Here is a 16,748-nt window from a genome sequence, read left to right as displayed (position 1 = left end):
ATGGATGTGAAAGTGTGGGGGTGGGGGACACTTTCTGATTGGATTCTAGAATTCAGAGCACCTGGGCAGGAAAAATACAGAGAGGTTTCTGTCTCTTGGAGTTTATGTCCTACTTACTTGATAGATTGCTGTGCCTGACTCACAGTATGAGCTTAGTAAGTGTTATAAACTATTTGCATTATTGATTTGCTTTCTTAATGGATTAACTCATTCCCCAAACACTGGTGTAGGAACTATGTACCAGACATGATCTGGGGAGGCAACATAAACAAAATGGGACTAAGCCCTCGCTCTCATGGAGCTTACTTTCCTTGGGGATACTGAGCGGGTAGCTGGATATTGTCTGGGAAGGCAGAAGTAAACAAGTACAAGTAATATTATGTAAGATGTTAAGTAAGGGCCATGATAAGAGCAAGATGGTCAGAAAGGAAACATCTGAGTGGAGACTTGAATGTAATGAAGGAGCAACCCAGACTTCTATTTGAGGGAGGAGCCAAGTGAGTAGAAGAGCCAAGTGGGTAGAGGGAAGTTCAAAGGCCCTGTGGCAGGGGACTGCTTTGAGGAAAGAAAGAAGCCCTGTATGGCTGGTGTGCAATAGAAAAGAGGAGATAAGGCCAGAAATGTGGTCAGGGTCCATACTGTGAGACTGTAGGCCTGTCTGTGCAGGTAGGATTTTGAATTTGAGTTGAGGGACCATGAGGGGCTTCTGAACCAAGGACCAGCATAGCTGACTTAATAGTTTGCGAAAGGACCATAATGGTGCAAGGGTGGAAGCAGAGTGATCATGGGAAGCCTGTTGCAAAGAGTTGAAGGGAGAGAGCATTGGTTTGATCAGGTGGTGGTATTAAAGGTCCTGAGCAGTGATTTTGAAGGTAGAGCCTACAAGATATGCTGATGGATTAGATGTGGGGTTTGAAGGAGCACCGTGTAAAAGATAGTTGACCCAAGCAACCGGCAGGCTGGGTTTGCCAGTAACTGAGATGGGGACATCTGTGAGAACAGGGTTGGACAGATGGGGGTAGGGAGGGAGCAGGAATTCAGTTTCAGACATTTAAAATTGAGGGGCCTCTGATTACAGGCGGAGATGTTTCATAGGTGGTAGTTCAGGAGAGGTCTGGACTGGAGAAGGAAGTTTGGAGGTCCTGAGCCTGTGAATGGTATTGAGAGCCAGGAAACTGGATGAGTTCCTATAGGGAATGAAGATAACTGCAAAAGAAAGTGTTTCTGGGCCTAAGCTCAGGCTGCTCCTGAGAGCAGAGGGGAAGAAAAGCTAGGAGGAGAGAAGAGGTTCTTTCCGGATGTGTTGGGAGTGAGGTGCTTGGCAGACTTTTCTAGGGGTACTGAGCAGGTAGGTAGGAGTCTGGCAGTCAGAGGAGAGGTTAGGGTAGAAGATGTAAATTCACATCATCTTAAAGATGTTTCAAGCACTGGTGCTGGATGAGGGGTGCCCTAGGAAGGGTAGGAATGAAGAAGTGGGGTCAAAGGACTCATTCCAGGTCACCCCAGACTTTAAAGTTGGCAAAAGTGAGGCTAATTGAGCAAAGGAGGTTGCAGTAGGACAGCTGATGACGTGGGGTACCACCCTGCAAGCTAGCAGAGGCTGGGAGTGGGAAAAGAGCCACCCTGTGAAATGCTGCTGTGGGACACCAATCTGGTAACAGTAGAGGTCAGTCATGAGCTGGCCCCTTGGGTATGAAATCCTGATGGGGGAGGGCTAGAGGCTGAGAGAAATGGTGGATGTGGTGAGTGTGGATGACTGTTCTGGAGCTTTGTTGTTGAAGGGTGAGGGGAGAGATGCTGTCATAGCCAGAGTCCGTTATGGGGAAGAGAGGACCTGCTTTTAAAAGGCAGCAGGGTTGGAAGCAGGCTCCTGCCACTGATAAGTAATCCTTTAGAGACAAGCTGGTGGAACGAGAGGACTCAGGGAGTGAAGCTGGGGGCTGGGGGAGGGGATGCAGTGCAGGGTGGAAGCCTCACACCTGTCCCTTATGTCACCTGAGAAAACAAGGCTCCCTGGCCAGCTTCATCTGGACAAAGGAAAAGTGTGAAATTCTGTGTTGTGGAGGCTTTTTCATCAGGAGCTATAATCCGGATCTAGCATAACCGCACTTGGAAGCATGAGGATTTGTATAAATTAAAGATGGTACTTTTTCTTTTCAGGCATCATGGACCGATCTAAAGAAAACTGCATTGCAGGGCCTCTTAAGGTAAATTGGGTAATCTGTAATCTCGATCACATTTATAAAACCCAATGGAGATTGGTTTTATATCTGGAGTTCTTCTCACTTTTACTTTGGATTGTAACTTTAGAACTCTCTACTACATTCCTGGATGTCAGTCTCTTTTCCTGGCATTCAGTAACATTTTGTGGATTGTCACTGTAGCTTTTATTTTGTTCTGCTTTGTCTTCTAGCTAGCTGTTTAAGTATCTGCATTCCTCCAATGTGTGTAGGATAATACTGTACACAACAGGTTCCTAATACTTGCTTGTGCTTCCTTGCTCACCAGAAATGAAATTGCTTTGCCGTAGTTTGTTCTGGTCACGATTCAGGGAATGGTAAGCTCAGAGGCTGTCAAGCTGCATTGTGGTGACCATTTCCTGGGAGCCCACTTTGAGCCAGGTTCTGTGTCAGATGCAGGGATTACAATGGTGAAAAGCACATGGTCTTTGACATTGAAGAGCTTAGCCCTTTGGGGGAGTTATGTGAGCCAGTACCACGCCTTCATAAAATATGTGTATATGAAATGACTTGAATAATTCTGCCAAGGGGTGCTCAATTCAGATTGGGCTAGGTTGGAATCCAGGAAGGCTTCACCTAGGAAAGACCCCTAGTCTATGAATATTTGTGGAGCAGCTGGGGGAATGAGTCTTTATATAAAGATCCTTTAATATAAGTAATCCCCAGATTTTATTCCTTCTAGGAAGTCAGCATAAAAATACAAATCTTCCTTCTTGATTTGGGTGTGTGGGGGGGTGTCTTGTTTTTAGAAGTTTTTCTTTTTTAAGTTTGTTTGTGTTTTTTGTGTGTGCGTGGTTTTTTTTTTTTTTTGAGAGAGAGAGCATGCATGAGCAGGGTGTGGCGGGGGGAGGGGAGGGTATGGAAGAGGAAGAGAGAAAGAGAATCTTAAGTAGGTTTCACACTCAGGGCTGAGCCCAACCTGGGGCTTGATATCAGGACCTCCTGAGATTACAACTGGAGCTGAAACCAAGAGTTGGACGTCCAGTCTCCTGAGCCACCCAGGTGCCCCTATTTTTAACTTGTTGAGGACCCTCCATACTGTTTTCCACAGTGGCTGCCCCAGTTTGCATTTCCACCAACAGTGCACGAGGGTTCCTTTTTCTCCACGTCCTTGTCAACACTACTTTCTTGTGTTTTTGACTTTAGCCATGCTGACAGGGTGAGAAGTTTTCATTTTCGAACAAATGGATACTTACCTTTTTTTTTTTTTTACTGGCTGAAAGTCTAAAATAACCAATTAGAAAAAGGCTAACTTGAGTCCTTGTGTTTGATTCTCAATTTCTATGATAAAGATCATTTTATTTTTTTTAATTTTATTTTATTATGCTGGTCATCATACATCATTATATTTATTTTTTTAAAGAACTTTTATTTATTTGAGAGACTGAGCACGCACTAGCAGGGGGAGGGGCAGAGGGACAGGGAGAAGCAGGCTCCCTCATGAGCAGGGAACCCCACACTGCCAATCCCAGGACCCTGAGATCATGACCTGAGCTGAAGGCAGATGCTTAACTGACTGAGCCACCCAAGTGCCCCTGATAAAGATCATTTTAAAAGACTGCTGTTTAAAATGTTTGTCACTGCCTGAATGCCTACTGTGTTGTGGACATTGCTAATTTCAGAAGTAATTGACTTTTTACTTGGAAGTTGGAAACTGTCTCTTGTGAGGCACTCTGAGGCTTCCCTTGCCAGCCTTGTTCCTTCGTTTATGAGGAAATTTCCTCCATTGAAGTTGGAGGAAGTTTAGTTTGATTAGTTCAAGGTCTTAGAATTAACTATTTTTTAAGCTTGTGATCCCCTACTTACAGGCATGTAAATAATTTTTGGCATAATTCTTCGAAGAACCTGTTTGTTTCCTCTTAGCCGTAGTTCTTTTGGCTCAGACCCATTTTGTAAGTACTTGGGACAATGAAACATTAGTAAATAATTAATAGTAATAAGTATTTTGTGGAAAATCTGGAATATGCAAAAATTCAGACTTTTTTTTTAAAGGTTTTATTTATTTATTGGACAGAGCACAAGCAGGGGGAGCAGCAGGCAGAGAGATAGGGAGAAGCGGGCTCCCGCGATGCTGGGCTTGAACCCGGGACCCCGGGATCATGACCTGAGCCGAAGGCAGACGCTTAACTGATGGAGCCACCCACGCGGCTCTCAGACTGTCTTCTAAAACATCTTGACTCGAAGATAACTACTGTTAAATATTTTGACGTATTTCTTTTGTCTTTTTTTCCTAAACGTCTATACGGTATTGCCAAAGAAATTTCAATGGAATTGGAGTTTTGGTATAAAGTTTCTGTATTGTGCTTTTTGCAAGTTATTGTGCTTTTTCCAAGTCATTGAGAATTCTTGAAAAGTGTTTGATGTCTCCCTCTTCAGATGCAAGTTTAGTTAATGAACATTTATTTATGGGAGCATGATGTTTAGGGGTGGGGTGTTGGGGTGCGTGGGAGGTATCCTTCAGGTATTCCTTTCAGCTGTATATTAACCATATCCTCTGGGAGTGCTGATGAAAATAGCTTTCCCCTTCCATGGGTTATCAGTGACCTTCAGTGTTTTGTTATACTAGAAAATAGACTGTGAAATTCTCAAAATACTGAGCTTTTGTTGACGAAGACATGAAATTTATTTTTCCCTCCCAACCTAGACTACAATTGCACTCGGTGATGGCCCAAAACGTGTTCCGGTGACTCAGCAAATTCCTTCTCAGAATCCGTTATCTGCGAATAGTGGCCAGGCCCAGCGGGTCTTGTGTCCTTCAAATTCCTCCCAGCGAATTCCTCCACAAGCACAAAAGCTCATCTCCAGCCATAAACCAGTTCAGAATCTGAAGCAGAAGCAATTGCAGGCAACCAGTGTTCCCCGTCCTGTCTCTAGGCCACTGAATAATACCCAAAAGAATGAGCAGCCGTCATCATCAGCCCCTGGTAAATCAGCTTTTTGAGACTTCTATTGGATAGTTATTATTTATTTTAGTTGCTTAAAAAAAGGGGTAGTGGCAAGTGAATAGACTTGCATTTATTGTTCGGAGCCCTTGCATTTACATCTTTTTTTATTGCGGATGGGGGGAGAATCTCATGTCAGGTTGAAGTAGCTGTGTCTCCTGTGGGCCAGCCCTGTGCCCAGGATGGAGAGCTGATTCCTATCCTCCTGATAAGCTTGAGGAACTGAAAAGTTCCAAGGCTGGGAGTGTGGAGGGCAGTCAGGCAAGTGGATGGACTTGGATGGACTGAGGCCGTGGGGTAAGGTCACGGTGGGCACTGTGGCTATGTCGTGGAGTGGGGCTTCATCCCCTGTGAATGGGGAGATTGCTGAAAGGTTTTTAAGCAGAGGAGGAGCTGGCCTTTAGAAAGAAGCTTCCTCTGGATGTGTGGAATGAAGTGGAAGATAGTGACGGTGCCCTTTGGGGTAGCAGACAGGAGGCAGGCTGCTGGGGATTAGGTCAAAGACGGTAGCAGCCTGAACTGGGTGGAGCAGGGTGGATATTAATAGTTACTATTTACCAGCTTTGCATGCTCACACTCAGGAGAAGTGCTTCCTTCATCCATGTTGTCTCATTCAGTCCTCGGAAGAACCACTGTGAAGGGAGTCTGTTATTAACTCTGTTTTACAGACGAGGAAGCGGAGACTCAGAAGCATTCACTTACCCTCAGACACAGCCAGGATGGAGAAGTGCAGGCAAATTCGAGTGCTCACTGAGGATGCAGACAGGATAGACCTGGGCGGTAAACTGGTCATAGGGTGGTGGTCATAGTGATGGCATTAATGGAGATAGTGAAGCATGAAGCATGGAGGGAGAAACCAGTTGGGGCCTGCATTCAGGTATCTGAGCAGAGCGTACCCTGCTGCTGCTGGAGTTGGAAGTGGAAATGTCCTATAGAGCCTCTGGTGACTTCACCCTGTTGTGCAATTTGTTTATTGTACATTTCGCTGACTCCGTGGCTTCTATTTTTATATTTCTCCCTGGCAGCTAATCTAGTGGAAGAAAGGTGGTTGGTTTATGTTTTGATGCACGTCGTTGATAACTTGTACATACATACGTATGGACGGTGGACTAGCCCACCTAGTGGGGGAAAAGCTGATGAGTGGGGGCATATCATGGATGGAGATTTTGGCATTTCTGCTTTAGAGGCCCTTCATTTGGAAACTCAAGCTTCAGGGAGAATCTGCATAGTCTTGAGTCTTTAAATTTTCAGAGGACCTAGCTGTATATGTATCTGCTCATCTTTACTCTAGAAATCTATAAAGATTTCACCTGGTAGGAGTCAGGATAGGGTGTGATAATCTTTTTTCTATAAAGAAAACTAAAAATAGCCCAGATCTACCATTCTGGACATACCATTAATATTTTGGTGACCATTCTTTGTTTCATTTCTGTTCATAGGTTTTTAATTACTTATAGTTATTCTAAAATAATTGTAGTTATTCTAAAAACAGATTTTTAAATTTATTCTATATAGGAAATAATTCTGAAAAGGAACTGGCAACAAAACAGAAAAATGAAGAATCAAAAAAGTAAGCTTTGGGGCTCCTGGGTGGCTCAGTTGGTTAAGTGACTGCCTTCAGCTCAAGTCATGATCTCTCAGGGTCCTGGGATTGAGCCCCGCATCCATCGGGCTCCCTGCTCAGCGGGGAGCCTGCCTCTCCCTCTCCCACTCCCCCTGCTTGTGTTCCCTCTCTTGCTGTCTCTCTCTCTCTCTCTCAAATAAATAAATAAAATCTTAAAAAAAAAAAAAGTAAGCTTTATCCTATTTACAAAGTCCTGTGCTATCATTCTATTAGAATACACCATTGCAAGTTTAATTATGGGAACGCGTTAAAAAATAAAAAGGTCTTATATTTTCACTCAAAATATAAATCTTCCCAAATTCTAACCTTTCAAAAGAAAAAAATAAAAGGAATTTTAATGATGTTTACTAGGGACTCAAGCTTTTCTTATTGCTTTCCAAATTTAGAAAAAAACTTGCTGGGGCACCTGGGTGGGTCGGTTGGTTAAGTGGCTGCCTTCGGCTCAGGTCATGATCCCAGGGGCCTGGGATCGAGCCCCACATCAGGCTCCCTGCTCGGCGGGGAGCCTGCTTCTCCCTCTCCCTCTGCCTGTCTCTCTGCCTCCTTGTGCGCTCTCTCTCTCTGTCAAATAAATAAAATCTTAAAAAAACAAAACAAAACTTGTATGAATCTGTTACAGAAATGTGTAAAATAAGTTTCTCTCTACCCTCAGAAGTAACCACTAGGTAGAGTTTAGGTATGTTTCTATATTTATTTCTATTCTTATACAAAAGAGCAAGTTTGTTAAACAAAAGGCAGTCATGTTACAAAACTAAAGACACATGTATATATGACTCTGAATATTTTGACACTATCAATTGAAGTATTCTTCATATCTTCCCCAGGTATTTTCCAAGAGTCTGCTCTCAATTTCTGGACTGTCTAGACTCTAGAATGTAGAATGTTATGTCTAGAATACAGTAGGAGGAGCCAGGAATGGACCCACAGCCTTTTTTGCTTTAGCTGCTCCTGTAATAGCAGCTGAGAATCTAAATCCAGTGGTTCTCGCCCCCTACCCTGTAGGACCCATCCCACTTGCTTTATCCGGGTGGTTCTCCACCGCAGAGAGTTAGCATCTCTGGGATGGAGGAGGAGGCTGCTGTTAGAGTTCTGAAGACTTCTTCCAGTTACTTACCTAACCTTCCCTGTGGTCTTCAGTGGTGGTGGTAATAGGTCTGTAATTCAGAGTGTAGTAGTGCCTTGGGACACTTTGCATTAGTCTTCAGCTCTAAAAGTCCAGATTGTTCCTTGTCACTGACTTAAGTCGTTGGCAGATGGGGGAGTGGGGCTTTAATGTCTGGAGACTCACATATGGTGGTTATTGGCTTGGTTCTTGCTGAAGTACATACTGAATACAACTTCAAATATAAAATTATTTATAGGTACATCCACAACTCCTTAATAAACTGTTAGATAATCTTTGCATTTTAAAATGTTCAAATTTTTTCCTAGAAGGCAGTGGGCTTTGGAAGATTTTGAAATTGGTCGTCCACTGGGTAAAGGAAAGTTTGGTAATGTTTACTTGGCAAGAGAAAAGCAAAGCAAGTTTATCCTGGCTCTTAAAGTATTATTTAAAGCTCAACTGGAGAAAGCAGGAGTTGAGCATCAGCTGAGAAGAGAAGTAGAAATACAGTCCCACCTTAGGTAAGTTTCCAGATTGATGTTCAAAAGAATGTGCTGCAGAACTTAATTACAAAGAGTTAAACAGTGGAAGGCCTGCTCTGTAGGACTGCAAAGAGTGATTTAATTCGTCATTTTTCAAGGATTTATCTAGACAAGTGCTGTCGTCCTGAAAAATCACTTGGAGGTTTGTGCTTTGTTAATGACTTACGTACATGAGTCAAATGTGTGTGTGTGTGTCTGTGTGTGCATAATTGAGGGGAATGATACTTCTGAGCTCTAAGCAGAGGTTGCAAACTGGCAGCCTCTGCAGGTTGACTTTGGCCAGTGGGTCTTTTTCTTTTCTTTTTTTGCTTCCAGTATTTTTTTTCAGACTTGAATTAGCCGTTCATACTGACAAACCTGTCTGCATCAGGCCTGTATCCTTCCCTGGTAACAGCTGACGGGAGCTGAAGGCTGCCGTCCTGGGCGGTGTTCTCAGCTGCCCGAAGTCCTCAGCAGCCCACCTCTCCTGCCCAACACTGCTTTGAAGTTGTGTCTCCTAGTGTTTGGGGATCAAACTGCTGTGGGGATGCCATGTCTCTCTTTCTCTAACGTGCAGAGAATTAACATTTAGCTGAATTTTTTCCCCCTAAGAATAAAGATGGCCCGAGGGAAGGAAATAGTCTTAACTAAACCTGAGGTCCATTAATACCTTGTAATGTTTGCCAACTGACTGCAGATGCCTGTATTTTTTTTTTCCCCCCAAGTAGGTCTGTAGTTTCAGATTCTCAAGTAGGTGAGGGGTGCGGTGGGGTGGTCTGTGACCAGAACCAATTTTCACTAGTTTTACATAAGGGGTTTGATTAGTAGTTAGTACATATTTTTGTATTTTTTCCAAAACCAGGTGTTAGAGTATTCATCCTTTGTTGCAGGCATCCAAATATTCTCAGACTGTATGGTTATTTCCATGATGCCACCAGAGTTTACCTAATTCTAGAGTATGCACCTCTCGGAGCTGTCTACAGAGAACTTCAGAAACTGTCAAAGTTTGATGAGCAGAGAACTGCTACTGTAAGTTTTCATTTATTGTCCCGGCTAATACTGTTTACTGTATTCCTGTCCTACATAGCAGTGTGCCTTTCATTATAGTCCAGTGGGTTTTATCTTAGGAAAGAGAGCTCAGTGGGATCAGGTCTTTGAATGAAAGAATCAGAATACCTTAGTTGAACTATATGTACAGGTAAATTTGGGTACCAGGTGGAATACTATGGCTGGTTTGTTTCCACAGCTGTTTTTTTGTGGAAATGTATATATGAAAAGTTGCCCTCTTTTTAAAAAAATAGTTTTAGAATAGTTTTGGGTTTTGAGAATGTAGAGATAGTACAGACTTCTTTTCTCCTGTTCATCGTCCATTAGTGTGGTCCTTACTAGAAACCTGGCTTATCACTGAGGGTGTTGGCCTTGGTGACCTGGCTGAGGTCACGCTCGTTAGGTTTCTCCCCTGGGAAGTTTCTCTCTTTCCATACTGTGCTCTTCCCCGCACCGCCCACACCGAAGAGGGGGTGGGGGTTGTGTCCCACCTCTCCCTCTATCTGCATATATCATTTAGAATTCTTCTGCATCAGAGATTTGTCTGTTCTCATTTATCCAGTCATTTATTAATGTGGACTCAGATATTTTATACTTTGAATTAAAATCTCATACTACTTTATTTTGCTGCTCGAAGATCTGGGTGCTAGCTACGCTCATTGCTACTGGAGTATCCTGTCCAGGCCCTCGGTGGACAGAACAGGGACATATATGTGTATCCTTCTGTCCAGGCCCTCGGTGGACAGAACAGGGACATATATGTGTATCCTAATCTGTGTATATACATATATCTATAGTTTTATCCATTTGTATCTACGTTAAGCAAAACATGAGTCCAGTGCCACACGGATCATTCTACTCTTTTCCACTTATTTATCTGTAGCATCGCAGTCCAACCTTGAAAAACCTGGATCCTACCATCCACCAACCACTTAATTATTCAGTTCCAGTGTACATGTGTAGTGGTATTAGAATAACCAGTTACCCCTGGGGGGGGGAACCAATTATATGCATTTAAGGGTCATCTGTATTCTTTAGGGCGTGAGCACAGTAGCTCATTTTTATTGCTGAATAATATTCTGCAGCATGGACATAGTTCAGTTTATCCTTCTATCTGTTGAAGGGCATCTTGGTTGCTTCCAGTTATTGGTGATTATGAATAAAGCTGCACAAAAAAATCTGCATGCATGTTTTTGTGGGACATAAGTTTTCAACAGATTTGAAAACTAGCTTGTGTAGTAAGGTCATGTGTAGCCTTGTAAAAAAGCAAAACAAAAAACAACTGTTAAACTGTCTTCCAAAGTAGATAGAGTGTCTTTGCTTCCCCCCCATTAATGTGTTCCTGTTCTCCTCCACTAGTGATTGGTATTGTCAGTTTTTTGGATTTTAGTCATTCTCATAGGTGTACATGGTACCTCATTGTTTTAATTTGCAATTCTCAAGTCACAAAAGATGAGCATCTTTTCATGTGTTTATTTGCCATATGTGTATCATCTTTGAGGTGTCTGTCAGGTTTTTTGCCCATTTTCAATTGGGTTTTGGTCGTTTTGAGTTTTAAGAGTTCTTGTATATTTTGGAGACCAGTCCTTTATTCCGTGTGTTTTATAAAGGTTTTCTCCCTGCCTGTGGCTTGTCTTTTCATTCTCTTTACCTGGATCTAATCTTAAAGTCCAATATAATCAGGTTTTTGTTTTGGGTTTTTGTTTTTTCCCCCTCTGGATTACGCTACTTTATTTGAATGAAATTACTTGTTTGAAGAAGTAAAGGGTCTTTGGGCGGGTCTTTGTTGACTTGGCAGATGATTGGTATTTACTCTGCCTTCTGTTTCTGGAGAGTAGGGGCGTTGATTTAAATGGCATTTCTTTCAGGTGGTTGTACTTTTGAAATCACAGCACTATTGGTGAATGACCCTTTGGTCGTGTCTCAGCAATGAGACATTTTATACTTAAGTATTTGCTTTTTGGATAAGTAGAAATAGATTCATTTTACTTTTTTTTTTTCCATCGAGGCATTTTATTTGCAAGTATGTATTACATCCCTAGAAAAAGAATCCCAGGATTTTCCCTCCTGTGTGTTTTCGTCTTGGTTCTTCATGGTCCATGATGCCAGCTGCGGTTGTCAGTACAATGAAACCAAACTGGTGGAACGGGAGCAGGTTATTCTGCCATTTTTCTAGATCTTTCGGTTGTACATTGAATCTGGGGCTTGATCACTCCACACTTGTTTAACCTGCCCGTGAGGTTCACAACAATCTTCCCTGCTCTGCGATCATCAATGATTTCAGATTCACCAATGTAACCATGCTTCATCATCACAGTGAGAAACCGGACGATGGCTTGGGAGCACGGCCTAATAAGAACCTGGCGTTTGCCTCTCTTCTCAGCATTGTTAGTGCTCTTGAGAGCATCTGCCAGGACATTCGTGTGCACCATTACGGCCGCACAGAAAGATGGCGGAAAGAGCTCATTTTACTTTTTAAATATTAGCTAACCTAATTGTCTTATTTAATTGGCAATTAATACACTACTACTACTCTTTAATGCAGACGGAGTTTATGTTGATCTAAGCACAGAGTTATTGGAAAGAAGAGCTTGGCTCTTTCTAGATTCCCCAGTAGTTAGAATGAATATTTATGCACTCTTGTTTCCCTTTTCTGATTTATTCAAATAAAACTGGCTGTAGAGAAATATTAGGGATCTTTACCCATATTCACAGTCTGATATGGGAGGTGTGGACGAAGTAGGTGCTGAAGAGCTCAGCTTTAACTACTAGCTCTTTTTTTTTTTTTTTTTTTTTTAAGATTTTATTAGAACATGAGCATGAGCTGGGGAGGGGGCTCTGGGGGGAGAGGGAGGAACAGGGAGCCCCACACAGGGCTCCATCCCAGGACCCTGGGATCATGGCCTGAGCTGAAAGCCGACGCTTAACCAACTGAGCCACCCAGAAACCCCTGATCTTGGTTTTATAAATGGGAATTGACTACTTTTGCAAGTTTTTTTAAAAATCCGTTTTTTAATTGTTTACATGTCTGACTCCCTAATTGGTGCTGGTTTCTCAGTATTATCATAATTCGTTGCTACTAGGCCATAAATTGCCGTGTGGTGATGAGTTCTAGCTAATCAGTTTTTCCTCTATTTCCGATATCCTATCTGCTGTATTAGCAAATAAATAACTTAGTATGGGATAACTTGTATTTTATGCTAAACACTAATTTGGTTCAATTTTTTTTTTTTTTAAGAGTCTTCAATTGTTTCTAGCTTTTGCCTCAATCTACAAAATCTGTGTTGGGTTTCCTTTCAGAAGAGATGTCTAAAATTGTGTTACATAAAATATAAGATACAGACTTTCCATACTTTATTTTTTTAAATAGTATATCACAGAGTTGGCAGATGCCCTGTCCTACTGTCACTCAAAGAGAGTCATTCATAGAGACATTAAGCCAGAGAACCTACTCCTTGGATCGGCTGGAGAGCTTAAGATTGCAGATTTTGGGTGGTCAGTACATGCTCCATCCTCCAGGTATGTAACTTCAGAGGTGGAACTTACTTAGTTTAGCAAAAGCCTTGGGGGCTTTCAGGAACTAAATAGAAAAATACTGAAGCATAGATGTGTGGAATCGGGGCAGGTAACTGATGCACATACTTGGAGTAACATAGACCTGATAGAAGTGTCTTTGAGAACGTTTTATTCTGCAACTATTTTGAGGCTTTTTAATGTGTTCTAGGCCTGGGTTAAAGATGCTTCATGTCCTTAGAGGCTAATGAAGGGGACCTATGTCACAAGTATATGACCAAGGAAGTGTAGGATGTGTGTAGGTGGTGTTGCCTGCAGTGGGGCGGGGAAACGGCACTCTGCTGCTTCCTGGACAGGAGACCAGTTCCAGGGTGTAGCGCCCACAGATCTGGAGCTGAGAACACAGTTCTTTGGGGGGATTTCCAAAACCAGATTGGTTTCGATAGAACTTTCAGCATAGTGGTTAAGATTCTCTGTGGTCTGCTTTTGTCAACAGCGGAGTCCTTTCTTGTCCCCTCTTCACACAGAGAAATCTAATGAAACAATTTAAATCTTAACTTTGCAAACAAGAGTTAAAATACTGTTTTAATTTGGGTTTAATTAAGCTTTTGAAGCCTCATGTGAGGTAGAGCATTAAAAACATCTACTGATAAGTTTGTCAACTTTGAAATAGGACTTAAAAATTACAGCTATAATACTTAAATACAGTTAAAAATCGTATAGCCTAAAATAGGTGACATGGTGGGGGTGGGGAGCTTTATTTTTGCTAGATCACTTCTAATTGTTGCAGCAATGCATAAATCTGTTGTAGTCCCTCCCTGTTTTTTTAAGCCGGTTGTCGCTAGGTGGGAGCTGTTGGCATCTAGGGAGGAAAACAACAATGAGGAATTGTAGGCTTTGTGCAGTTGCAGGGCTCACTTGGACTTTAACCTGTCCAACGGGGTCATGTGATGGGAAAGATTAGTGTCCTTTTCAGAAAGGATTAAGCTGTGTACATGCTGATGCTCTCTTTGCCCCACCTCCCTGACATGAGCAACTGTAAGAGCTCCCAGGTGTGGTGTTGTTCGAGAACCCTCTGACTCAGGCCATTTCCACCATCTCAGTGGTGCTGCGGGGATAGAAGTCTGGAGAGGTAGCTCCTTCATCCCAGGCCGCAGGTCATGACTGAGTTGAGTGCATTCATATGTACTCTGTGGGTGCTGGGCATGGTGACTGGCCTCAGCATGACCCCCTAGAAGAACCAATGGCAAAGAATAACTGATAGAAAGCAATAGAAACCTACGTGGTGTTTGCTCCTAGTTCAATGTTTGCCACCCTCTGCTTATTTCCAGCCTTCCTTGTTAAAAACTCAAGCATACAGAAATGCCGAATGGGTGGTTGACTGCTCAGCTGTGTATCTAGAGCCTGCATTCAGCAGGTGGTAACATTTGCCCTATGTATGGCCACACAGTTGCCATATTTGGTGGTGTCTGTTTTTTTTTTTTTTTGGTGAACCTTCAAAAATAAGTTGCAGACCTCATGCTTCCTTCTCTGAGCACTTGAGTATGTATCTCCTAAAAATAAGGATGTTGTCCTTATAATCATAACCATTATCACTCCTAAGAAAATTAACAGCCTTGTTATATTTTTTTAGTCCATGTTCTGAGTTCCCCAGTTGGCCACAAAATTTTAGAGCTCTTTAAGTCAGAATCCAACTAAGGTCCATCCATGCGTTGTATTTGATTATGTTTCTTTGGTCTAAATTTAGACCAATTGTCCCACAATTTAAAATGACCCAAAATGGTGTCACTTGGTCCTTCATCCTCTGTAATTGCTGAGAACTGGAAGTAGGTCGAAGGGCCTACACAGTATTTTTGGCAAGAATACCTCATAGGTCACCCCCAAATTTAAGTCTCTTTGGTACCGGTGGTGTATCAGAGGCCAAAGCTAGTGCTTTCACAGTGGGACAGTTTTTAGTTTGTCACTCATGTCACCTGGCTCTTAAGCTTCTGAACCTATCTGTAATATAAAAACAAATATGGAACTCCAAACTATTTACAGAGAACTTTCATGGCTGCTTTTATATAGAAGTGACTCTTTAAGTTTCTTATATTGTAGATCATTTTAAGAAGGTTCTGGGGTTGGACAACTTTGGGGTGTGGCTTGGTTGCTAGCTGTGTGATGCTGCACATCTCTCTCAATCTGTTTTCTGTCTAAAACGGGGGATTTATTTTTTTTTAGATTCATTTAAGAGAGCATGTACACACGCGTGTGAGCATGTGGGTGGGGAGGAGCAGAGGGAGAGGGAGAGAAAGAATCTCAAGCTGACTCCCCGCTTGGCACAGAGTCCGACTCAGGGCTCGATCTTATGACCCTGAGATCATGATCTGAGTTGTCGAAATCAAGAGTCGGACACAACCAACTGAGCCACCCAGGCGCCCCTAAAACCGTGGATTTAAATAGTACCTGCTTCATAGCACAGGATGTGGCCTAGGAAGAGCACTCAATGTCAGTGTCATTGTTAATGACATTTAGCCGCTCTTGTGCTCATACAAACAGAAGCATACCAACCTGAGCCTTCCTCTATTTTTAGGAGAACCACCCTCTGTGGCACCCTGGATTACTTGCCCCCAGAGATGATTGAAGGCCGAATGCATGATGAGAAGGTGGATCTCTGGAGCCTTGGGGTTCTTTGCTATGAATTTCTAGTTGGAAAGCCGCCTTTTGAGGCAAGCACATACCAAGAGACCTACAAAAGAATATCGCGGGTAAGACCTAATGAGAAATGATCCATTGCTTCTTGTAGAATTCTTCTCAGCTTTAACTATGGCTGTGAGCTATTTCTACTGTTGTCTCTAAGCTCCGTTTTGTGACTGTCAACTTACTGTACTCCAGGTTGAGTTCACATTCCCTGACTTCGTGCCGGAGGGAGCCAGGGACCTCATTTCAAGACTGTTGAAACATAATCCCAGCCAAAGGCCAACTCTCAAAGAAGTACTTGAGCACCCCTGGATCACAGCAAATTCATCAAAACCATCAAGTAGCCAAAAAAGCAAAGAATCAACTAGCAAACACTCTTAAGAATGGTGCAGGGGGAGGAATCTGAGAGGCAGGGCTGCTGTATGGTGTCAGGAACAGGCCTGCCCGTGCCCGAGGGCGCTGCCTCGGCCTCCCCACCCAAGAGTCCCCTTCAGTGAACACTGTGCTCTGGAGTGAAGGTAGCCACAGGAAGTGTGGCTATGTCACTAGCTTCACGATCCAGAGCCGAGGTCCACCTGGAGCCTCCCCACAGCCTGGTACGAGTGAGGCCTCCTGGTGGAGGGAGGACAGGCTCGGGGTCTGACTGTGGGGAGAGTGGCCACATCACTGTGACTCATCAGTGACAGAGGCGTGCAATAACCTTCCAAGTACCTTCGTGTGTGTGTAACTTATTGGGTGGCCAAGCCTGGGAAAGCTGTCAGGATGAACATGTGATTCTTTCTTTTAAATGTTAAAATAAAGATTTTTGTATAGACTTTTACCTTTCTTTCCATGGCATCCCTTTAGGACTGTGCTCCATGTCCCACACCTCTGCCTGGCTAGTGAGTCCTCCTCATCTCCTCCGAGACTGAAATAGAAACATGTGCTCTACCTTCATCTTGGGGCTGGCTAGATTAGACCTGTCGCAGCTCCTTCTAAATGTTAAAGGGCTTATTATTTCATGGTTTTGAGGTTTTAGTTTTTGTAAAGCACATTAAGTCACCTATAAAATGATTATAATTAAAGTTCTCCTGTGTCTAA

General features: G+C 42.9%; 1 protein-coding gene and 1 pseudogene across 7 annotated transcripts in view; one reads left to right on the top strand and one right to left on the bottom strand.

Annotated features, from left to right (window-relative positions):
* AURKA (aurora kinase A) overlaps nt 1-16,748 on the top strand; it is a 19,480-nt gene extending 2,732 nt beyond the window's left edge. For 3 of the 6 annotated variants that reach the window (XM_035728859.1, XM_035728860.1, XM_035728861.1), the window contains exons 2-9: nt 2,161-2,207; nt 4,885-5,164; nt 6,698-6,752; nt 8,238-8,429; nt 9,320-9,458; nt 12,847-12,995; nt 15,562-15,736; nt 15,864-16,748. In XM_035728859.1, coding sequence (XP_035584752.1) covers nt 2,161-2,207; nt 4,885-5,164; nt 6,698-6,752; nt 8,238-8,429; nt 9,320-9,458; nt 12,847-12,995; nt 15,562-15,736; nt 15,864-16,049 — 1,223 coding nt within the window. In that variant the 3' untranslated portion in view covers nt 16,050-16,748. Of the gene's footprint in view, nt 1-1,061; nt 1,667-2,160; nt 2,208-4,884; nt 5,165-5,286; nt 5,480-6,697; nt 6,753-8,237; nt 8,430-9,319; nt 9,459-12,846; nt 12,996-15,561; nt 15,737-15,863 lie in introns of those variants that run through there. The other 3 variants (XM_035728862.1, XM_035728864.1, XM_035728863.1) reach the window with 3 other exon arrangements.
* LOC113937194 lies at nt 11,090-12,328 on the bottom strand (annotated as a pseudogene). The gene has a single exon (XR_004820242.1). The product of XR_004820242.1 is annotated as a 40S ribosomal protein S15a-like (transcript).

Source organism: Zalophus californianus, chromosome 8 (assembly GCF_009762305.2).
Source record: "Zalophus californianus isolate mZalCal1 chromosome 8, mZalCal1.pri.v2, whole genome shotgun sequence".
NCBI classification, from domain to species: Eukaryota; Metazoa; Chordata; class Mammalia; order Carnivora; family Otariidae; genus Zalophus; species Zalophus californianus.
This window is presented reverse-complemented; position numbering and strand designations above follow the sequence as displayed.